Source organism: Salmo trutta, chromosome 6 (genome assembly GCF_901001165.1).
Source record: "Salmo trutta chromosome 6, fSalTru1.1, whole genome shotgun sequence".
Lineage (NCBI taxonomy): Eukaryota > Metazoa > Chordata > Actinopteri > Salmoniformes > Salmonidae > Salmo > Salmo trutta.
Genome location: NC_042962.1, coordinates 44900076 through 44916609, shown reverse-complemented (window position 1 = coordinate 44916609; position 16534 = coordinate 44900076). Strand labels below are relative to the sequence as shown.

Below are 16534 nucleotides of genomic sequence, written 5' to 3'. Positions count from 1 at the left end.
AGTGCATTTTGGACACAAAGATGAAGTACCTGTTGCATCTCCCTGGTATTTAAGAGCCATAATGTTTCAGAATATCAAGAATAATCAATTCTCTCCTCATTTCCAGAGTCATACAGCCGGGCCGTACTGCGTGTGGCTTTGCTGTCATTAAAGTGCTCATCTAGGTGCTGTTGTACTGTCATAATTCAAAATGTCTTCATCCCTTACTTGTGTAGAACATCACAGCAATGTTGACACCACTCTTGGAAAGAAATTGCTATCTATAACCTTAAAGGGTTCTTTGGCTGTCCCCACAGGTACATGTACAGGTCACAACCTGATCAAAATAATCCCTGTGGCTATATGGCTATGGCAGGAAACATCACTTCTTTCCCGTTTCTCTCTCTCACGCTATCTACCTCTCATTTCCATACCACTTTCGCCTGAGCGTAGGAATAAGCATGAACAGATAAGAGCATTTTCGTAATATCCTCTAAAAGAAGCTTAAGAAGTCTACACTGGATGATGTGCTGTGTCTCTGATGTTACCAGGGGCGCAAGTGGGGGGGACATAATATAAATTGTTCTTATCTAGTCGGATAAACACTCCAAACAGCCTACCCGACCGCTCGGAGGCGTCCACATGGTCCTAATGCACACGTTGCCTAGTTTTCTATCACATTACAATTATAAAACTGGTGGGGGGCGAAAATGAAATTTCAGAATGTGGGGCGGGGGACATGTCCCCCCGTCCCCAGTGAAAGTTGCGCCCCTGGATGTTACGGGCGAAGTAGACTATTTGAAAGAATAGTATCCAACCAAGTCACATTGCCCGGTCTTCAATCATGTAGGGGAGAGAAGAGGATGATAAAAAGGCATCTGACATTTAAAAAATGTAGATGTTGGTTGTGTCAATAGCTAAATGTAGCAAAAAATCTAGAATAGGATTGAAATCATGCCTCCTACAGTATACATAATGCAGTGTAATTTTGTGTAAAATTACACTATCTAGTCTTGCTCAATTCCTTTCCTCAGTGTTATCCATTGCCAGTCTGTTACTGTTAAATTGAGTCTTCATCACCACCTCAGGAACTGAAGCATTTTAACACCTTGAGCTTTGCAAATAAACAAACTCTGAACATGAATATGCAAAACATTTTACACTGCTAAATTGTGATGCTTAGAGGCTCCCAAAACCTTTAAAAATGGAATACTGTGTAAGAGAAGGTCAAACATAAAACATTTTCTCTTACTTGCTAGCTTTTACAATAAGACTACAGCACAGCTGAGCAGAAATGAACAGCATCAGTGCTGGTACTATACTGGGAGATGACATAATAATAATAATGATGATGATGAAGATGAAGATCATCATCATCATCATAATATAAAATAACAATAATATGACAACCTTTCTTCACTATTCCTCTACATATACAAGTGTATGGCCATATTTCACAGTAAACTGCAACAGGAAATCATATCTGGGTTGCAACTCATGTGGCTTAATATAGCTGTAACGTCACAGATATTTTCAATCTGTATGTGTATTCAATTCAGAGCCACTCTACAGCAAAGTCCCATACTGTGGAACCATAACGTTGAGCGATATAAGTTTATTGTTGCTTGGTTGGGTGGGTTTTGATTTAATCTGTCTCTTGATGTCTTCTAAGGTCAACAGACTCACTGTAATCTCAGAATGATAGTGATCATCAACTGATGACGCGTTTGCTACGTTAAATCCGTCTTATGGTTTTAGGCTCTTTTTGTTACTCTCTGACAATTACGTTCATACATAAAACTGCAAGAGACTCTTGATATATGTATTTTTTGCAACTATAGCAAACAGTATCCACAAGAAACATGCAGGCACACCCACCCACCACACTCTCCTAGGCTTCTACTGCTTCACATTACAGCTGGTATAATAGCAATTGAACCTGGAACGTGTGGGTCGTGAAATGGGCGACCTCCAAACACCGAGGGAGTCACAGGGAGAAATAGACTGTGATGACCTGGTGTTGTTCAGCCGCACAGTCCGCCATAATGGTTAACCCAGAGGTGGAAACATTGCCACCATCCTTACCCGTTTACTAGCCCCCAGCAGAACCAAATCAACTCCCCCATTGTGTTGTGACTGTCACAACTAAACAGCTATTACGGCCACCACGCCATTCCACTTAGCCATTTGCAAATCAGTCATTTTTCGGCAGTCTGAGTCTCATTTAAAAATGTTTACTGTGGCATTTTCCATCCTGCCTCATTATCCACCAGACTGGATAGCGGAGGCTGAGGCTTTTTTAAACCATGGAGGGAGATGAGCGAGCGATGCTCGGTCATATCAGCCGATTGTAATTGCCAAAATTCAATGCAGCGTGCAATTCCGTTCACTATACTCTGTGTACCAGACCACTTACTTAAAACAAACTGTACAGGATAAACAATGCATTAGGGAGAGGAAAGGAAGACAGAGAGGGTGAGAGAGGAGGGCATCAGCCATGCACTCATCCTCTGGCGTAACAAAAAAAAGGATGCTATTAGATTTGGAGATTTACTGAGCCACTGACCAAATCAATTTAAAATACCACCCAACTTTCTTTCTTTTTATCATCCCTCGATCTTTCTACTCTTCTGAGATTCAGTATTTGCTGTCATCAGTACAACTCTTTTTGTCTGTGTGTGTGTGTGTGTGTGTGTGTGTGTGTGCGTGTGTGTATAATGTGTGTGTCTGTATGTGTATGTAATGTGTGGCGTGTGTGTGTGTGCGTCCGTGTCACGTCCTGACCATAGAAAGCTGTTATTTTCTATGGTAGAGTAGGTCAGGGCGTGACAGTTTTTTTTCTAGTTTAGATTTTCTATGTTATGTTCTAGTTTTGTATTTCTATGTTGGGCTTTGTTTGGGATGATCTCCAATTAGAGGCAGCTGGTCATCGTTGTCTCTAATTGGAGATCATACTTAAGTAGGTGTTTTGCCTACCTGGGTTTGTGGGAGATTGATTTTGAGTATGTGCATGTTGTAACTCTTCGTCATGGTTTGTTGTTTTGTTCATTGAGTTTATTTTGTATGTATTGCATAGTTTCACAATTTAATAAAGAAAATGTGGAACGATACACATGCTGCGCTTTGGTCCGCTCCTTCATCCTACGACAGCCGTGACAGTCCGTTCGTTTCTGCGTGCGTGTGTGTGTTGATCCACATACTGATGATGTCCATGTCCCATCTCTCCATCTGGGCCTGTGTGGCACTAGCCTAATCTCACCAGTGCATCTGGTGCACTGTAGCTTTGCTTGACAACTGTGTCAGCTCAAAAGCTAAGAAAACACTTAAAGGTGAAAGAATGTGGATGTGATAAAATATCTCTGTATGGTGGTCTTGGAGAGAGTCTGCATGCCTACTTCCAGAAAAACATAGCTGGCTTGTGTGTTTAGCTACTGCCTATTTTTATATTTATGTGCTTTATGAGGACATGAAAATAATGGCCACTTTTTTTCCTGAAAGGAACATTTACAGACCATAGAGAAGAGACAGAAGATATCAACATCAATATATTTCTGTGTTTTGTTTACAATTACAATGGGTGCTCTTCTACCGAACCGTCATGACAACAATGACCTTTAAAAGTTAACCTGTCTGCGATCAGCCTTATTTTGCTAAATATTGTTACAAAAAGCAGGACGTGAAAAGCTCAATCACATCCCTCCTCTAAAGGTCTTCCAAACAAAAACAAGCTATTAATATTCACGATAAAAGCCAACCGTAATCCATAATGATCTGACAATTACTCAGAAATAACTGCTAATTTGTTTCCTTTCTGATTTGCAAAGTAATTTTCAACAACTCCTTTGTTGTTATGGTCATATGCTTTATATAAACAAACAGTCAACATGACGCCAATGTCATTTTTATTTACACTTACTGTATTTTACCAGGTAAGTTGACTGAGAATGTATTCTCTTTTACAATTATTTACCATTACTACAATTTAAGTCCAAATCAACTAGTGTGAAATAAAGAAAGAACTAGCCTAGTGGAAGTCAAACAAACAGTAGCTCAATGTGATTTATAACACACCATAAGAAAGGAAAAACTCACTCATTGAAATATTACATTTGAATGGTTTCAGAATGTTCTGACCTATGCTGCTAAAAGATACATTGCAACGTAAAGAATATGTTTTCACTTTCTTCCAGGATATGCCTTTTTGAACCCGGTACCCGAAGACTTGCTGCTACAAACTTTTGAGCTGAGCACGTCAATTTCTCTTTCTATCTATCACACACCGCCATCTTCCCTGGGACACAACAGAGCTGAATCTGAAGAAGCGTTTGAAGAAGTAGGCATGAGACCGGTGCACATTTTCAAAAGGAGCGTAGTGAGAGAGGACCATTTGTCATGCTAACGAATGCTTTGCCCTTGTTTTCCTGCCCTGGCCCATTCCTTTCACATGCAGGCCTAAAGGAAATGTATGTATGTTTGTTTGTTTTCTCCTTTTTAAATGAGCTGGGGCTGCTGAAAGAGAGCTGACCAGGCATCAACACTGGGACAGTTGGCTGCCTCTGTGTTCGCTTCTCTTCTCTGTCACGTCAAAGCGGCCTCTCCTCTCTCCTTTCCGTGACTCAGAATTGGTGTGTTTATTGTACAGTATATGTCATGAACAGCCTCCCAGCCATACACATATTCTCTTCCCAAACAAGGGTGATACGGCCGACATGTCTTCATCCCTCACTAGCTGGGGGAAATCAACAGGGGGTTCAGATCTCCTCCTGGCACTAGCTGGCCTTGGCCCAGTGTGAGTGGTGTCAAGCAAGCTCCCCTTTAGGCCCCCTGGGGGTCCCCTTTAGGCCCCCTGTGGGCCCCCTTTAGGCCCCCTGGGGGCCCCTAGGGCCACCACCAAAGACCAACAGCAGCCCTAATAAAACACATCAGCATAGAGAAACCACAAAAAACACAGCAGTATATCTGTAGATAGTGGAAACACAAATACTATGACATGTTGTTTTGAGACACATCATTCACTGTCTCTCTCAGTTGTTGACATAGACATTACAGACTTACAGTGCATTCGGAAAGTATTTAGAACCCCACATTTTGTTAAATTATAGCCTTATACTAAAGTTGATTAAATAAAAAAATGTTCTTCATCAATCTACACAATCTAATACCCCATAATGACAAAGTGAAAACAGGTTTTTAGAAATTTTGGCAAATGTATAAAAATATCTACATAATTATTCAGAACCTTTGCTATGAGGTTCGAAATTGAGCTCAGGTGTATGCTGTTTCCATTGATCATCCTTGAGATGTTTCTACAACTTGATTGGAGTCCACCTGTGGTAAATTCAATTGATTGGTCATGATTTGGAAAGGCACACACCTGTGTATATAAGGTCCCACAGATGACAGTGCATGTCAGAGCAAAACCCAAGTCATGAGGTCGAAGGAATTGTCTGTAGAGCTCCGAGACAGGATTGTGGCGAGGCACAGATCTGGGGAAGGGTACCAAAACATTTCTGCAGCATTGAAGGTCCCCAAGAACACAGTGGCCTCCATCGTTCTTAAATGGAAGAAGTTTGGAACCACCAAGACTCTTCCTAGAGCTGGCTGCCAAACTGAGCAATCTGTGGAGAAGGGCCTTGGTCAGGGAGGTGACAAAGAACCCGATGGTCACTCTGACAATGCTCCAGAGTCCCTCTGTGGAGATGGTAGAACCTTCCAGAAGGACAACCATCTCTGCAGCACTCCTCCAATCAGGCCTTTATGGTAGATTGGCTAGACGGTCAATAAAAGGCACATGACAGCCTGCTTGGAGTTTGCCAAAAGGCACCTAAAGGACTCTCAGACCATGCGAAACAAGATTCTCTGGTCTGGTGAAACCAAGATTGAACTCTTTGGCCTGTATGCCAAGCGTCACATTTGGAGGAAACCTGACACCATCCCTACGGTGAAGCATGGTGGTGGCAGCATCATGCTGTGGGGATGTATTCAGCGGCAGGGACTGGGCAACTAGTCAGGATCGAGGGAAAGATGAACGGAGCAAAGTATAGAGAGATCCTTGATGAAAACCTGTTCCAGAGCTCTCAGGACCTCAGTGGTTCATCTTCCAACAGGACAATGACCCTAAGCGGCAGCATAGCCTAGTGGTTAGAGTGTTGGACTAGTAACCAGAAGGTTGCAAGATCAAATCCCTGAGCTGACAAGTTACAAAATCTGTCGTTCTGTTCCTGAACAAGGCAGTTAACCCACTGTTCCTAGGCTGTCATTGAAAATAAGAATTTGTTCTTAACTGACTTGCCTAGTTAAATAAAGGTTAAATAAAAAAATTAAGAAGTGCCAAGACAACACAGAATTGGCTTCAGGGCAAGTCTCTGAATATCCTTGAATGGCTCAGGAGGAGCCTGTACTTGAACCCGATCAAACATATCTGGAAATAGCTGTTCAGCGATGCTCCCAATCCAACCTGACAGAGCTTGAGAGGATTTTCAGAGGAGAATGGGAGAAACTCCCCAAATACACGTGTGCCAAACTTGTAGCGCCATACCAAAGAAGACTTGAGCCTGTAATCACTGCCAAAGGAAAAAGTACTGAATAAAGGGTCTGAATATGATATTTAAATGTTTTTATTTGAATACATTTGCAAAAATGTCTAAACCTGTTTTGGCTTTGTCATTATTGGGTATCATGTGTAGATTGACGAGGGAAAAAAAAAAAAAGTCAAGGGTTCTGAATACTTTCCGAATGCACTGTATACCATATGGTATATATATATAAAAAAAACTACAACAATAGACACATAATTTTACATTACATTTTCTTTGATATAATAGCATGGAATAAATGTAATGCTCTCTCTCGTAACACTGTTCACAGTGCAGGAAACATGCAGTTAAATATGTGTCATCTGACAATCAGCAGGGGCAGGGAGGAAAAGAGGCTTCAAGCTGTATTAGATCTACAGAAACTGACAAGTCCTGCTGAGGCAGAGGCTATCCTAATATGGACACTGGAACGAGATCAATCAGCTAAAATAATATTGTGCTAGAATTGTTCTCCTCGTCCGACTGAATAGGACATATCGTGTTCCCAAAACAATATTTCCATTCCATTACAGATTCACCAGTAGAACAAACTATTGGTAATCCCCCGTTATATTTCCAGACCTTGTAGGGGTATAAAAGCCCTCATCTGGACCTATATCTGGACTGGATTAAGTTGGCATTTAATTGTATTTTAAGACCTAGATGCCAAACACTCAGAACCTGTGTTTACCAGGCAGAGAGAGAGAGAGCGAGAGAGAGCGAGAGAGAGACAGCTAGAGAGCGAGAGAGAGAGCGAGAGACAGAAATAGAGACCGAGAGAGATAGGCAGAGAAGGTGTGGGGGAAGGTAAGGATAGAGAGGGTTAAGTGCAGGCAGCCAAGACACATGCGTCTGAATCAGGGAGACATCAGCAGGCCCCTCACGTCTCGCCATAATGGGATGGAGAGAGGAGAGAGGAGGAGAGGAGGAGAGGAGCGGAGTGCCATGTGGCTCTGACACATCCCAGCTCAGAGTAATGGAGCTCAGGGAGAGCTCGTCAAACAGATCGGCCCATGTGGAGCTTGGACACAGATGGTGCAGTGTTACGAAAACAGCGTGGCAGCATGGCATGGTACCAATGCGGTCACAGCCAGGGCCAGCCACTGGATACAGAGCCGGAGATGCTACACCACACACACACACACACACACACACACACACACACACACACACACACACACACACACACACACACACACACACACACACACACACACACACACACACACACACACACACACACAGAGATGACCCACATACTGCTCTTGATTCCATCTCACACACACTCTGCTGCACGGACACCATGCCATCCTTCTGCGCGTTTGTGAGATTAAGAGGCTAAAGATACCATCCGTCACCATGATAGTTGGTTACATAATATAGCACTGGTTGGTTACATAATACAACACTTCTCTTGTTTATAAAATTGATTTATTCTTCAAACCAAGTGGAGTTAGTTTGAAATAAATGAACAAACTATTCAGACATTAAACTATCTGAACACACTATTCAGACGTTAGACTACCTGAACACACTTTTCAGACATTAAACTATCTGAACACACTATTCAGACATTAAACTATCTGAACACACTATTCAGACATTAAACTATCTGAACACACTATTCAGACGTTAGACTACCTGAACACACTATTCAGATGTTAGACTACATGAACACACTATTCAGACGTCAGACTACCTGAACACACTATTCAGACGTCAGACTACCTGAACACACTATTCAGACATCAGACTATCTAGCAAGAGACTGCCCAATGTTCTGGGAGAGGAAGGTGGTGAGCGTCTGAGGAGAATTTACATTCTGGTCCTTATGTTTATCTGGGATGAATACATTTCTATTTCTATGGCAGAATAGAGACCATGTAGCTGAGGGATGCTCTAGCCTGAACCTCTACTCTGAGAGACACACAAACACGCGTGCATTTATAGGTACCCACAAAATGTACTGTACGCACACACACACACACACACACACACACACACACACACACACACACACACACACACACACACACACACACACACACACACACACACACACACACCCACCCCTCATCTCTCTCCTCACCCAGTCCATCAAAGAAGTAGAGAGACAGACTTAACAAGGGCCTTCTTTCTCCTCTCTCTACGTTTTTTTTTCTTCTTTCTTCCGCAGTGCATACTTTTCCAGAACACCTTTTCCCCCTGGCTCTCAATCGCGAAACTAAATATAGCGAGCAGTGCAGACAGCTCAGCTTTATAGCAAATGGAAAGCAGAGCAGCAGTGGATACCGGGGTGTGAATATGAATTGAACACCCCTGGATGTAGCTTTGGTTTTCTTATGGGCTTAACAACACTTCAGCATCTTGGCCTCCATGAAACTACCAGGTTTAGTCTCAGCTCGTCCCCAGGCTCAATTATTACCGTGTATACACAGTGAGGTGTAGTACTCATAGACAGAGAGGTGTGACAGAGACAGAGCCGGCTGGTGGACGAGATTAGGAGTTTATCCGAACACTGCAGAAAGAACTGCGAAATGTACTGTACTGTGGATTTAGAAAATAGACATGGATAAATCTTGCAGATGCTTCTGACTAATATAGCTGTTGGTAAAAATAGATCCATGAACAAAGCATAATGTGGGCCCACATAGTATAATCAAGACAGCATAGCTTGAGTGTTTGGTTATCTTCCAATTCGTAGGTCTGGTATAATTTGCTAAAACATTCACAGTATCACTATGGACTGGGATGACAAAGCCTATCAGCTTGATAACCTCTCCGACTCCATTATCCCCAGAGTTCATACTGGAGTTTCAGGAGTTGATATGCTGGGGGAAAATAGCTTAATTCCATGTCGGAACATTTAACATTGTTTTACCAGAATCCTCTCCTATTATAAATATTCTCTCCTACCATCACATTCTCCTCTCTTGTACTATTAGAGCAATCTAAGATGTAAACTTCTGCCAAATCAGGTAGAAGTAAAAACAAAATCAAAAAATTCTCTACTTATTTACTCCCCATTCAATTTGTATGGGTTTATTTCCTGCTGTGCCATCAGTTGAGAAAATACTGAATTACAATCCAATTTAACTTTACAAAGAATACACATTTTGAAAAATACAAATTATACCACACAAACCTCACAATGTTAAATCGCCAGCATTTAGAGTACTACAGCCAACCAAAACACACAAACGCACAGCATGGATGAATCCACCAATCCATAGAAATCACAACACAATGCGCTAAGAACACCCAAATGTTACGCTGTGACTTACCTAACACTCCGAGCCTGTAGTTTATGGTGATGACGATGACGTTTCCGTAGCTCGCCAGGATACTCCCGTCGATCATGTTCCCCGTTCCCTCCATGTAGGATCCACCATGGATGTACACCATGACCGGCTTCAGCCCGTTCTCATCGTGGATGTCTGGAAACAAGAGCAACGAGCATGAGCGCCTGTAGATAACACTGAGTCTGACAGTACGTCCCAAATGACACCCTGTTCCCTATGTAGCGCACTACTTTTGACCATCGCCCTATGGACCTTTGTCAAAAGTAGTGTAGGCTCCTACGCAGGGAATAGAGCGTCATTTGGGTGGCTAGGAAGGAGCCAGCCACATCCTTTACTTTGGATGCATACGTTTTTTATTTATTTTAAAAATCAGCAGGCCAATGGAATATCGGTAGTTCAAAGTGGGTGTCATATGTAAACGCTATTGGACAAGATAGGTCCACTGTAAGTACTGTACTATTGGAGATACTGTAAGAGGGGAAACTTGCTCCCTTAGATATCTGATAGCGGCATCATTCTGCAGATATCTGCACAGGGTCTATGTTCTTGAAATTACACCAACACACAAGGACTGTTTCCCAAATGGCACCATGTTTCTTATATAGTGCACCACTTTTGAACAGAGTCCGTATAAAGGGAATAGGGTGTAATTTGAGACGCGGCCAAACATGACTGCTACAGTACAATTAGGCAGGGTGAATAGCTTCTTTTGGAGCTTCCCTACTCTGGTTCTGATTAAAGCTGGTGATTAGTGCATGTGTAGGAGTTGGTTATAAACTAAGAGGGTAGAGTCTTAGCATGAGAGAAGATTGGAGAGAGATATCATATTCCACAAACAACCAGCCTGCTAGCATGATAAATCACAATTCAGTTCAGCCAGCAGTCACAGGCCTCAATAGGGTGTTGTTCAATGACTTATAGTTGATTCCTATGGGTCCAGCGTTGCAGAAGTCATAGCTCAGCATTCTACCACTGCTTTCCACTTTCTACCTCCTTAGGACATGGAGGAGAAGCAATGAGTTTAGAATCAATGATTTGGGGAAGGAGGAATTTTCAAGGATTTCATTACTTCAACACAAAAAAAATGTAAGGTGTTCTTCTAGCCTCTGGGTAGAAACACTATACAGTGCAAACCAACTTTTTCTAAACCTCAATTTAGAGTGTATTCGGGAAAGTACTCAGAACCCCTGACTTTTTACACACGTTATAGCCTTATTCTAAAATGGATAAAATAGTTTTTTCCCCCTCATCAATCTACACAATACCCCACAACAACAAAGTAAAACTGTTTTTTAGAATTTTTTGGGCCACTCAAAGACATTCAAAGACTTGCCCCGAAGCCACTTCTGCTTTGTCTTGGCTGTGTGCTTAGCGTCGCTGTCCTGCTGGAAGTTTAACCTTCACCCTTATTTGAGGTCCTGAGTGCTTCGGAGCAGGTTTTCATCAAGGATCTCTCTGTACTTTGCTCTGTTCTTCTTTCCCTCGATCCTGACTAGTCTCCCAATCCCTGCCGCTAAAAAACATCCCCACAGCATGATGCTGCCACCACCATAGGTGCTTTAGGTGCCTTTGGCAAACTCCAAGCGGGCTGTCATGTGCCTTTCATTGACCGTTGGCCAATCTACCATAAAGGCCTGATTGGTGGAGTGCTGCAGATGGTTGTCCTTCTGGAAGGTTCTCCCATCTCCACAGAGGAACTCTGGAGCTCTGTCAGAGTGACGATCAGGTTCTTGGTCACCTCCCTGACCAAGTCCCTTCTCCCCAGATTGCTCAGTTTGGTCAGGCAGCCAGCTCTAGGAGAGGTCTTGGTGGTTCCAAACTTCTTCCATTTAAGAATGATGGAGGCCACTGTGTTTTTGGGGAACTTCATTGCTGCAGAAAGGTTTTGGTACCGTTCCCCAGATCTGTGCCTCGACACAATCCTGTCTCGGATAAAAGTTTCTAAAGTTACATAAGTATTCAGACCCTTTGCTATGTGACTCGAAATTGAGCTCAGGTGCATCCTGTTTCCATTGATCATCCTTGAGATGTTTCTACAAATTGATTGGAGTCCACCTGTGGTAAATTTAATTGATTGGACATGATTTTGAAAGGCACATAGCTTATGAATGAATACTTATGTGAACAAGGTATTTCTGTTTTTTTATACATTTGAAAACATTTCTAAAAACCTGTTTTCGCTTTGTCATTATGGGGTATTGTGTGTAGATTGATTATTATGTTTTATTTTATTTAATACATTTTAGAATAAGGCTGTAACGTAACAAAATGTGGAAAAGGGAAAGGGGTCTGAATTCTTTCCAAATGCACTGTATATACGAAAGTATGTGGACACCCCTTCAAATTAGTGGATTCGGCTATATCAGCCACACCCATTGCTGACAGGTGTATAAAATTGAGCACACAGCCATGCAATCTCCATAGACAAACATTGTCAGTAGAATGGCATTACTGAAGAGCTCAGTGACTTTCAACGTGGCACCGTCATAAGATGCCACCTATCCAACAAGTCAGTTCGAAAAATTTCTGCCGTGCTAGAGCTGGTCAACTGTAAGTGCTGCTATTGTGAAGTGGAAACTACAAGGAGCAACAACGGCCTCGTATTGGTAGGCCACCCAAGCTCACAGAACGTGACCGCCGAGTGTTGAAGCGCCTAGCGAGTAAAAATCATGTGTCCTCGGTTGCAACACTTCCTACCGAGTTCCAAACTGCCTCTGGAAGCAACATCAGCACAATAACTGTTTGTCTGGAGCTTCATGAAATGGGTTTCCATGGCCGAGCAGCCGCACACAAGCCTAAGATCACCATGTGCAATGCCAAGAGTCAGCTAGAGTGGTGTAAAACTCGCCGCCATTGGACTCTTGAGCAGTGGAAAAGCGTTCTCTGTGGTGATTACTCATGCTTCATCATCTGGCAGTCCGACGGACGAATCTGGGTTTGGCGAATGCTAGGAGAACACTACCTGCCCGAATGTATAGTGCTAACTGTAAAGTTTGGTGGAGGAGGAATAATGGTCTGGGGCGGTTTTTCATGGTTTGGGCTAGGCCCTTTAGTTCCAGTGAAGGTGTAAAGAACCCTGACTTCAACAACATCAAACACATTTGGGATGAACTGGAACGCCGACTGCAAACCAGACCTATTTGCCCAACATCAGTGACCGGCCTTACTAATGCTCTTGTGGCTGAATGAAAGCAAGTCCCCTCAGCAATGTTCCAACATCTAGTGGAAAGCCTTTTCAGAAGAGTGGAGGCTGTTATAGGGGGGACCAACTCCATATTAATGCCCATGATTTTGGAATGAGATGTTCGACGAGCAGGTGTCCACAAACTTTTGACCTTGTAGTGTATCTCGTAAATATCTACTACACTGGCTGAACAAGTGGGGTCATACATCCTCCGTGACCATATCATCAGGGCTCTATATGATTCTTCATAATGTCACCAAAGATGAGAGCATCAACGATGGAAAATCATAGCACGGCCCCTCCACAGGATTGGATAACAGTCAATGTGAGCGTGCGTATGTGTGACTCACCAATGTATTTTTGAGTATGTATGATGATCCTCAACGTATGTGTGAGATAATGTTAGTCAGCGTGTACAGCAATGTAAATGTGTGTGTACTGCAATGTTATTTCAAATCATGGAATTCCAAATAAATAAGATTCCACTTGGTCTAGTGTTCCAGGGGCCAACGCATTGGTCATAGCAGGCAGCGGGCTAAACGAGTCAAGGTTTACCCAGCCATGACCCGAACTACGTAATTGGTATTCAACCAAGGCCTTCTCAGTACACTCCGATTATTGGTTTCTGTTGCATCCGCCATTGGCTGCTGCTGCAAGGGGGCGGGCCAGCTGCCTGGCTAGCCTCTAGGTCACATTGCTTCTGCCTCCGCAGGCTTGGCAGTGAGTAGCAGGGCCTATGGGCAGACAGATGACTGCATTGCATTGGAGCTCAGCTGTGTGTGTGTGTGGGTGTGCATGTGTACGCTCGTGTGCGTGCATGCGTGCGTGTGTTTATATCGCTTCCCCTCCTCCGCAAGAAAACCCACCAATATATAGAAAAGAGAGGTGAAAAACAAACCACAGTGGTAATTAATCTCCGCTGTGTTCTGAGTGGGCGCCTAGTGCTACGCCAATGTGAACGTGTCTATTTCACAACTCCTCACGCGTTAGCACAGCCTAGCCTGGGCAGTGTGTAGCCTGCAGTCTGCTGTCGTGGCCGAGGCGGTCTCGAGAAGGACCCCCGTTCACCTCCGCCATGCTCCTCTTGGGCAGGCAGCCAAATGCAGTGCACTTCACAGATAGACTGGGTCGACAAGACGAGCCGGAGGAAGGGTAACTAACTCATATCTTCTAACTTATTTAATGGGCCACTTTCTCCATTCCACGCCGAGGTTCTTACTTGAATTCATTGGTAGGATAGGAGCTGCTGAAACCAAGTGGAAAATTCCAGATGCACATTAAACAGGAAGGGCAGTCCATAAAGTGGTCAGTGGCTCCAGTCTAAAACAGATACTCATCTGATGCAGGCTCTTCTTTAAAGCTAGGCTCTGAGTTCTATGTTCTGAGATGGAATTTGGCGGGCCTTCGATCGAACATAGAAGGCAAATTGGCTGTCGCTCTACATCTCGAATGTTGACTTGCTCTGGGGGAGGTTGAACTGGAGGAGATTAAGACAGATAAGCAACTCTAATCCATTCCAAAAGACCATGACAGATTTTAGGAGCATGGTTTTTATTTTTGATCTTTTCGGGAAGGGGTCATTTTAGGGTCTACTTGTCCCAGCGTGTTCCCATCCGGTCACTGCAGAGCACTTAAAACAGATAAATAGAGAGCGAGAGGGAGAGGGAAGAGAGAGTGGAGACAGAGATGAGGGAGAGAGAGCGCCATGAAAGAGAGAGAGAAGAGAGAAGAGTACACCTCTCTCTCTCTCTCTCTCTCTCTCTCTATTCTCTCTGTGCTCTCTCTGTAGAGGAGCTGCATGGAGCTGCCTAGCTGAGAGCTGCCTGGCTGGGTGACTCTGCAGTGAGCATGCCCTACATATTCATCACTGCCACACCGGGCCGGGGGGATAATATATTCCTCCACGGGCACAGCGGCGCCGCACACATTACTCATCTCTACATGGTGTGGGAAGGAGGGAGAGGTGGGAGAGGAGGGAGAGGGAGAGTAGGGAGAGTAGGGAGAGAGGGAGAGGTGGGAGAAAGGGGGAGAAGGGAGGGATCGAGTAGGGGGGGTCATCAGAATTTTCCATTGGTTTCAGCATTTTCCAAGTGTTAGTAATGGGATAGAGGGATGAAAGGGAGAGATGGAAGGAAGGGATGGAGGGTTGGAAGATGGCAATTAATGACCATGCAGGGGGAACAGTGAACTCCTCCAACCCCACAGTCAGACAGGAAGTAGCTGGTCACTCTTCCTGTTCCTGTTTGATAGAGCTGGGTCGTAATCATGAGAGGACATTGTAGCAAAATGTTTCGCAACCGGTAACTAGTGTTTCTTATTGGACAAGTTAAGGTAATCCCTCCCTGTTTCAGGACGTTTTTTTCCGAGTTTCTTGCCTAATGGATACGATCTTGCTTTAACACAATCTCTACACACGTCTCCATGTGCCATACAGAGACCTGTCAAGGAAAACAGAAGAGGAATTCCAAAAAGAAAGCTTAGTGTCAGATGTCTCAAAGGCATTATATTAGCTATAGTATTGAAGTACGTACATACACACTCCACACCTCTAATGTACTTAGACATGGTCTCAATTACAGAGATATTTCAAATAATACCCTTTCTTTCTTACTCCAAACTAAGTCATGAAATAATAAGGATATATTTGATCGCTCATTTCAAAGTCTCCTTGGGGGCAAAGCAAAACAACGGTTTTCAAATGCAGCCATTTAAAACCTCCAAGAGAATAGGAATACACTTCTATCTCATTTAAGCCTGAGGTGAGTGTTTTTAGTGAGGGAACTGCAGCAGAGGAGGTGGGAGCTAGAGGAAGGGGGGACTCAGTGAGCTGCATTGCTGTGCTCTGAGCGAGGTGTGCATGGGCGCGTGTGTGTCCCTTCCGTGCGTCAGTGTGGCTGTGCGCGCGTGCGCACGTGCGTCCTTTCCATGCGCCAGCGTGTGTGCGCGCGTGCATGGGAATACGTGCATGTGTGCGTGAGGTGTCTCTGCTCTGCAGCACTGTACTCTATGGCAGCAGAGTTATAACCTCAGGGGAACGGGGGGGGGGTAATTCATCACCAGCGCAGACGTTCAAACAGTCAGTGAGCATCGATCCTCCGCCTGCACTGGTCGTAGCACTCCCGAAAAACACAGGCGCGGGTTTGACACGACACGGCAGTAGTTCTTAAAGCGAAGGGTTTATCCAGGCACGTTCAGTTAGTCTGAACATTTAGTTCAAATGGTGCAGCTGTACACACAAAGTACGCGCCAAGAGATAGGTTCTCACCCAGCTGATCGGACAATACACACTGAGAAAACAGTAATAAATGCATTCATGGTAATGATCGGTAGATTCTAAAGGTTACAATATATATATGTCTGAAAAACCATTTGACCATTTCTGAGGGGAACAAAAAGAAGAAAGAAACATATCGGACAACGCCAAGAGAAAAAGGTTATGGAGAAAAGGTAATGCACACAACATGCCCTTTTAGTAATCTCCCCTAATAAGGATT

At 43.7% G+C, this 16534-nt stretch overlaps 1 protein-coding gene across 2 annotated transcripts in view; it reads right to left on the bottom strand.

Moving 5' to 3' along the window:
- LOC115196001 (neuroligin-4, X-linked) overlaps positions 1–16534 on the bottom strand; it is a 72094-nt gene that overhangs the window by 34939 nt on the left and 20621 nt on the right. For both annotated transcript variants that reach the window (XM_029756432.1, XM_029756433.1), the window contains one exon: positions 9839–9991. In XM_029756432.1, coding sequence (XP_029612292.1) covers positions 9839–9991 — 153 coding nt within the window. The remainder of the gene's footprint in view (positions 1–9838; positions 9992–16534) is intronic.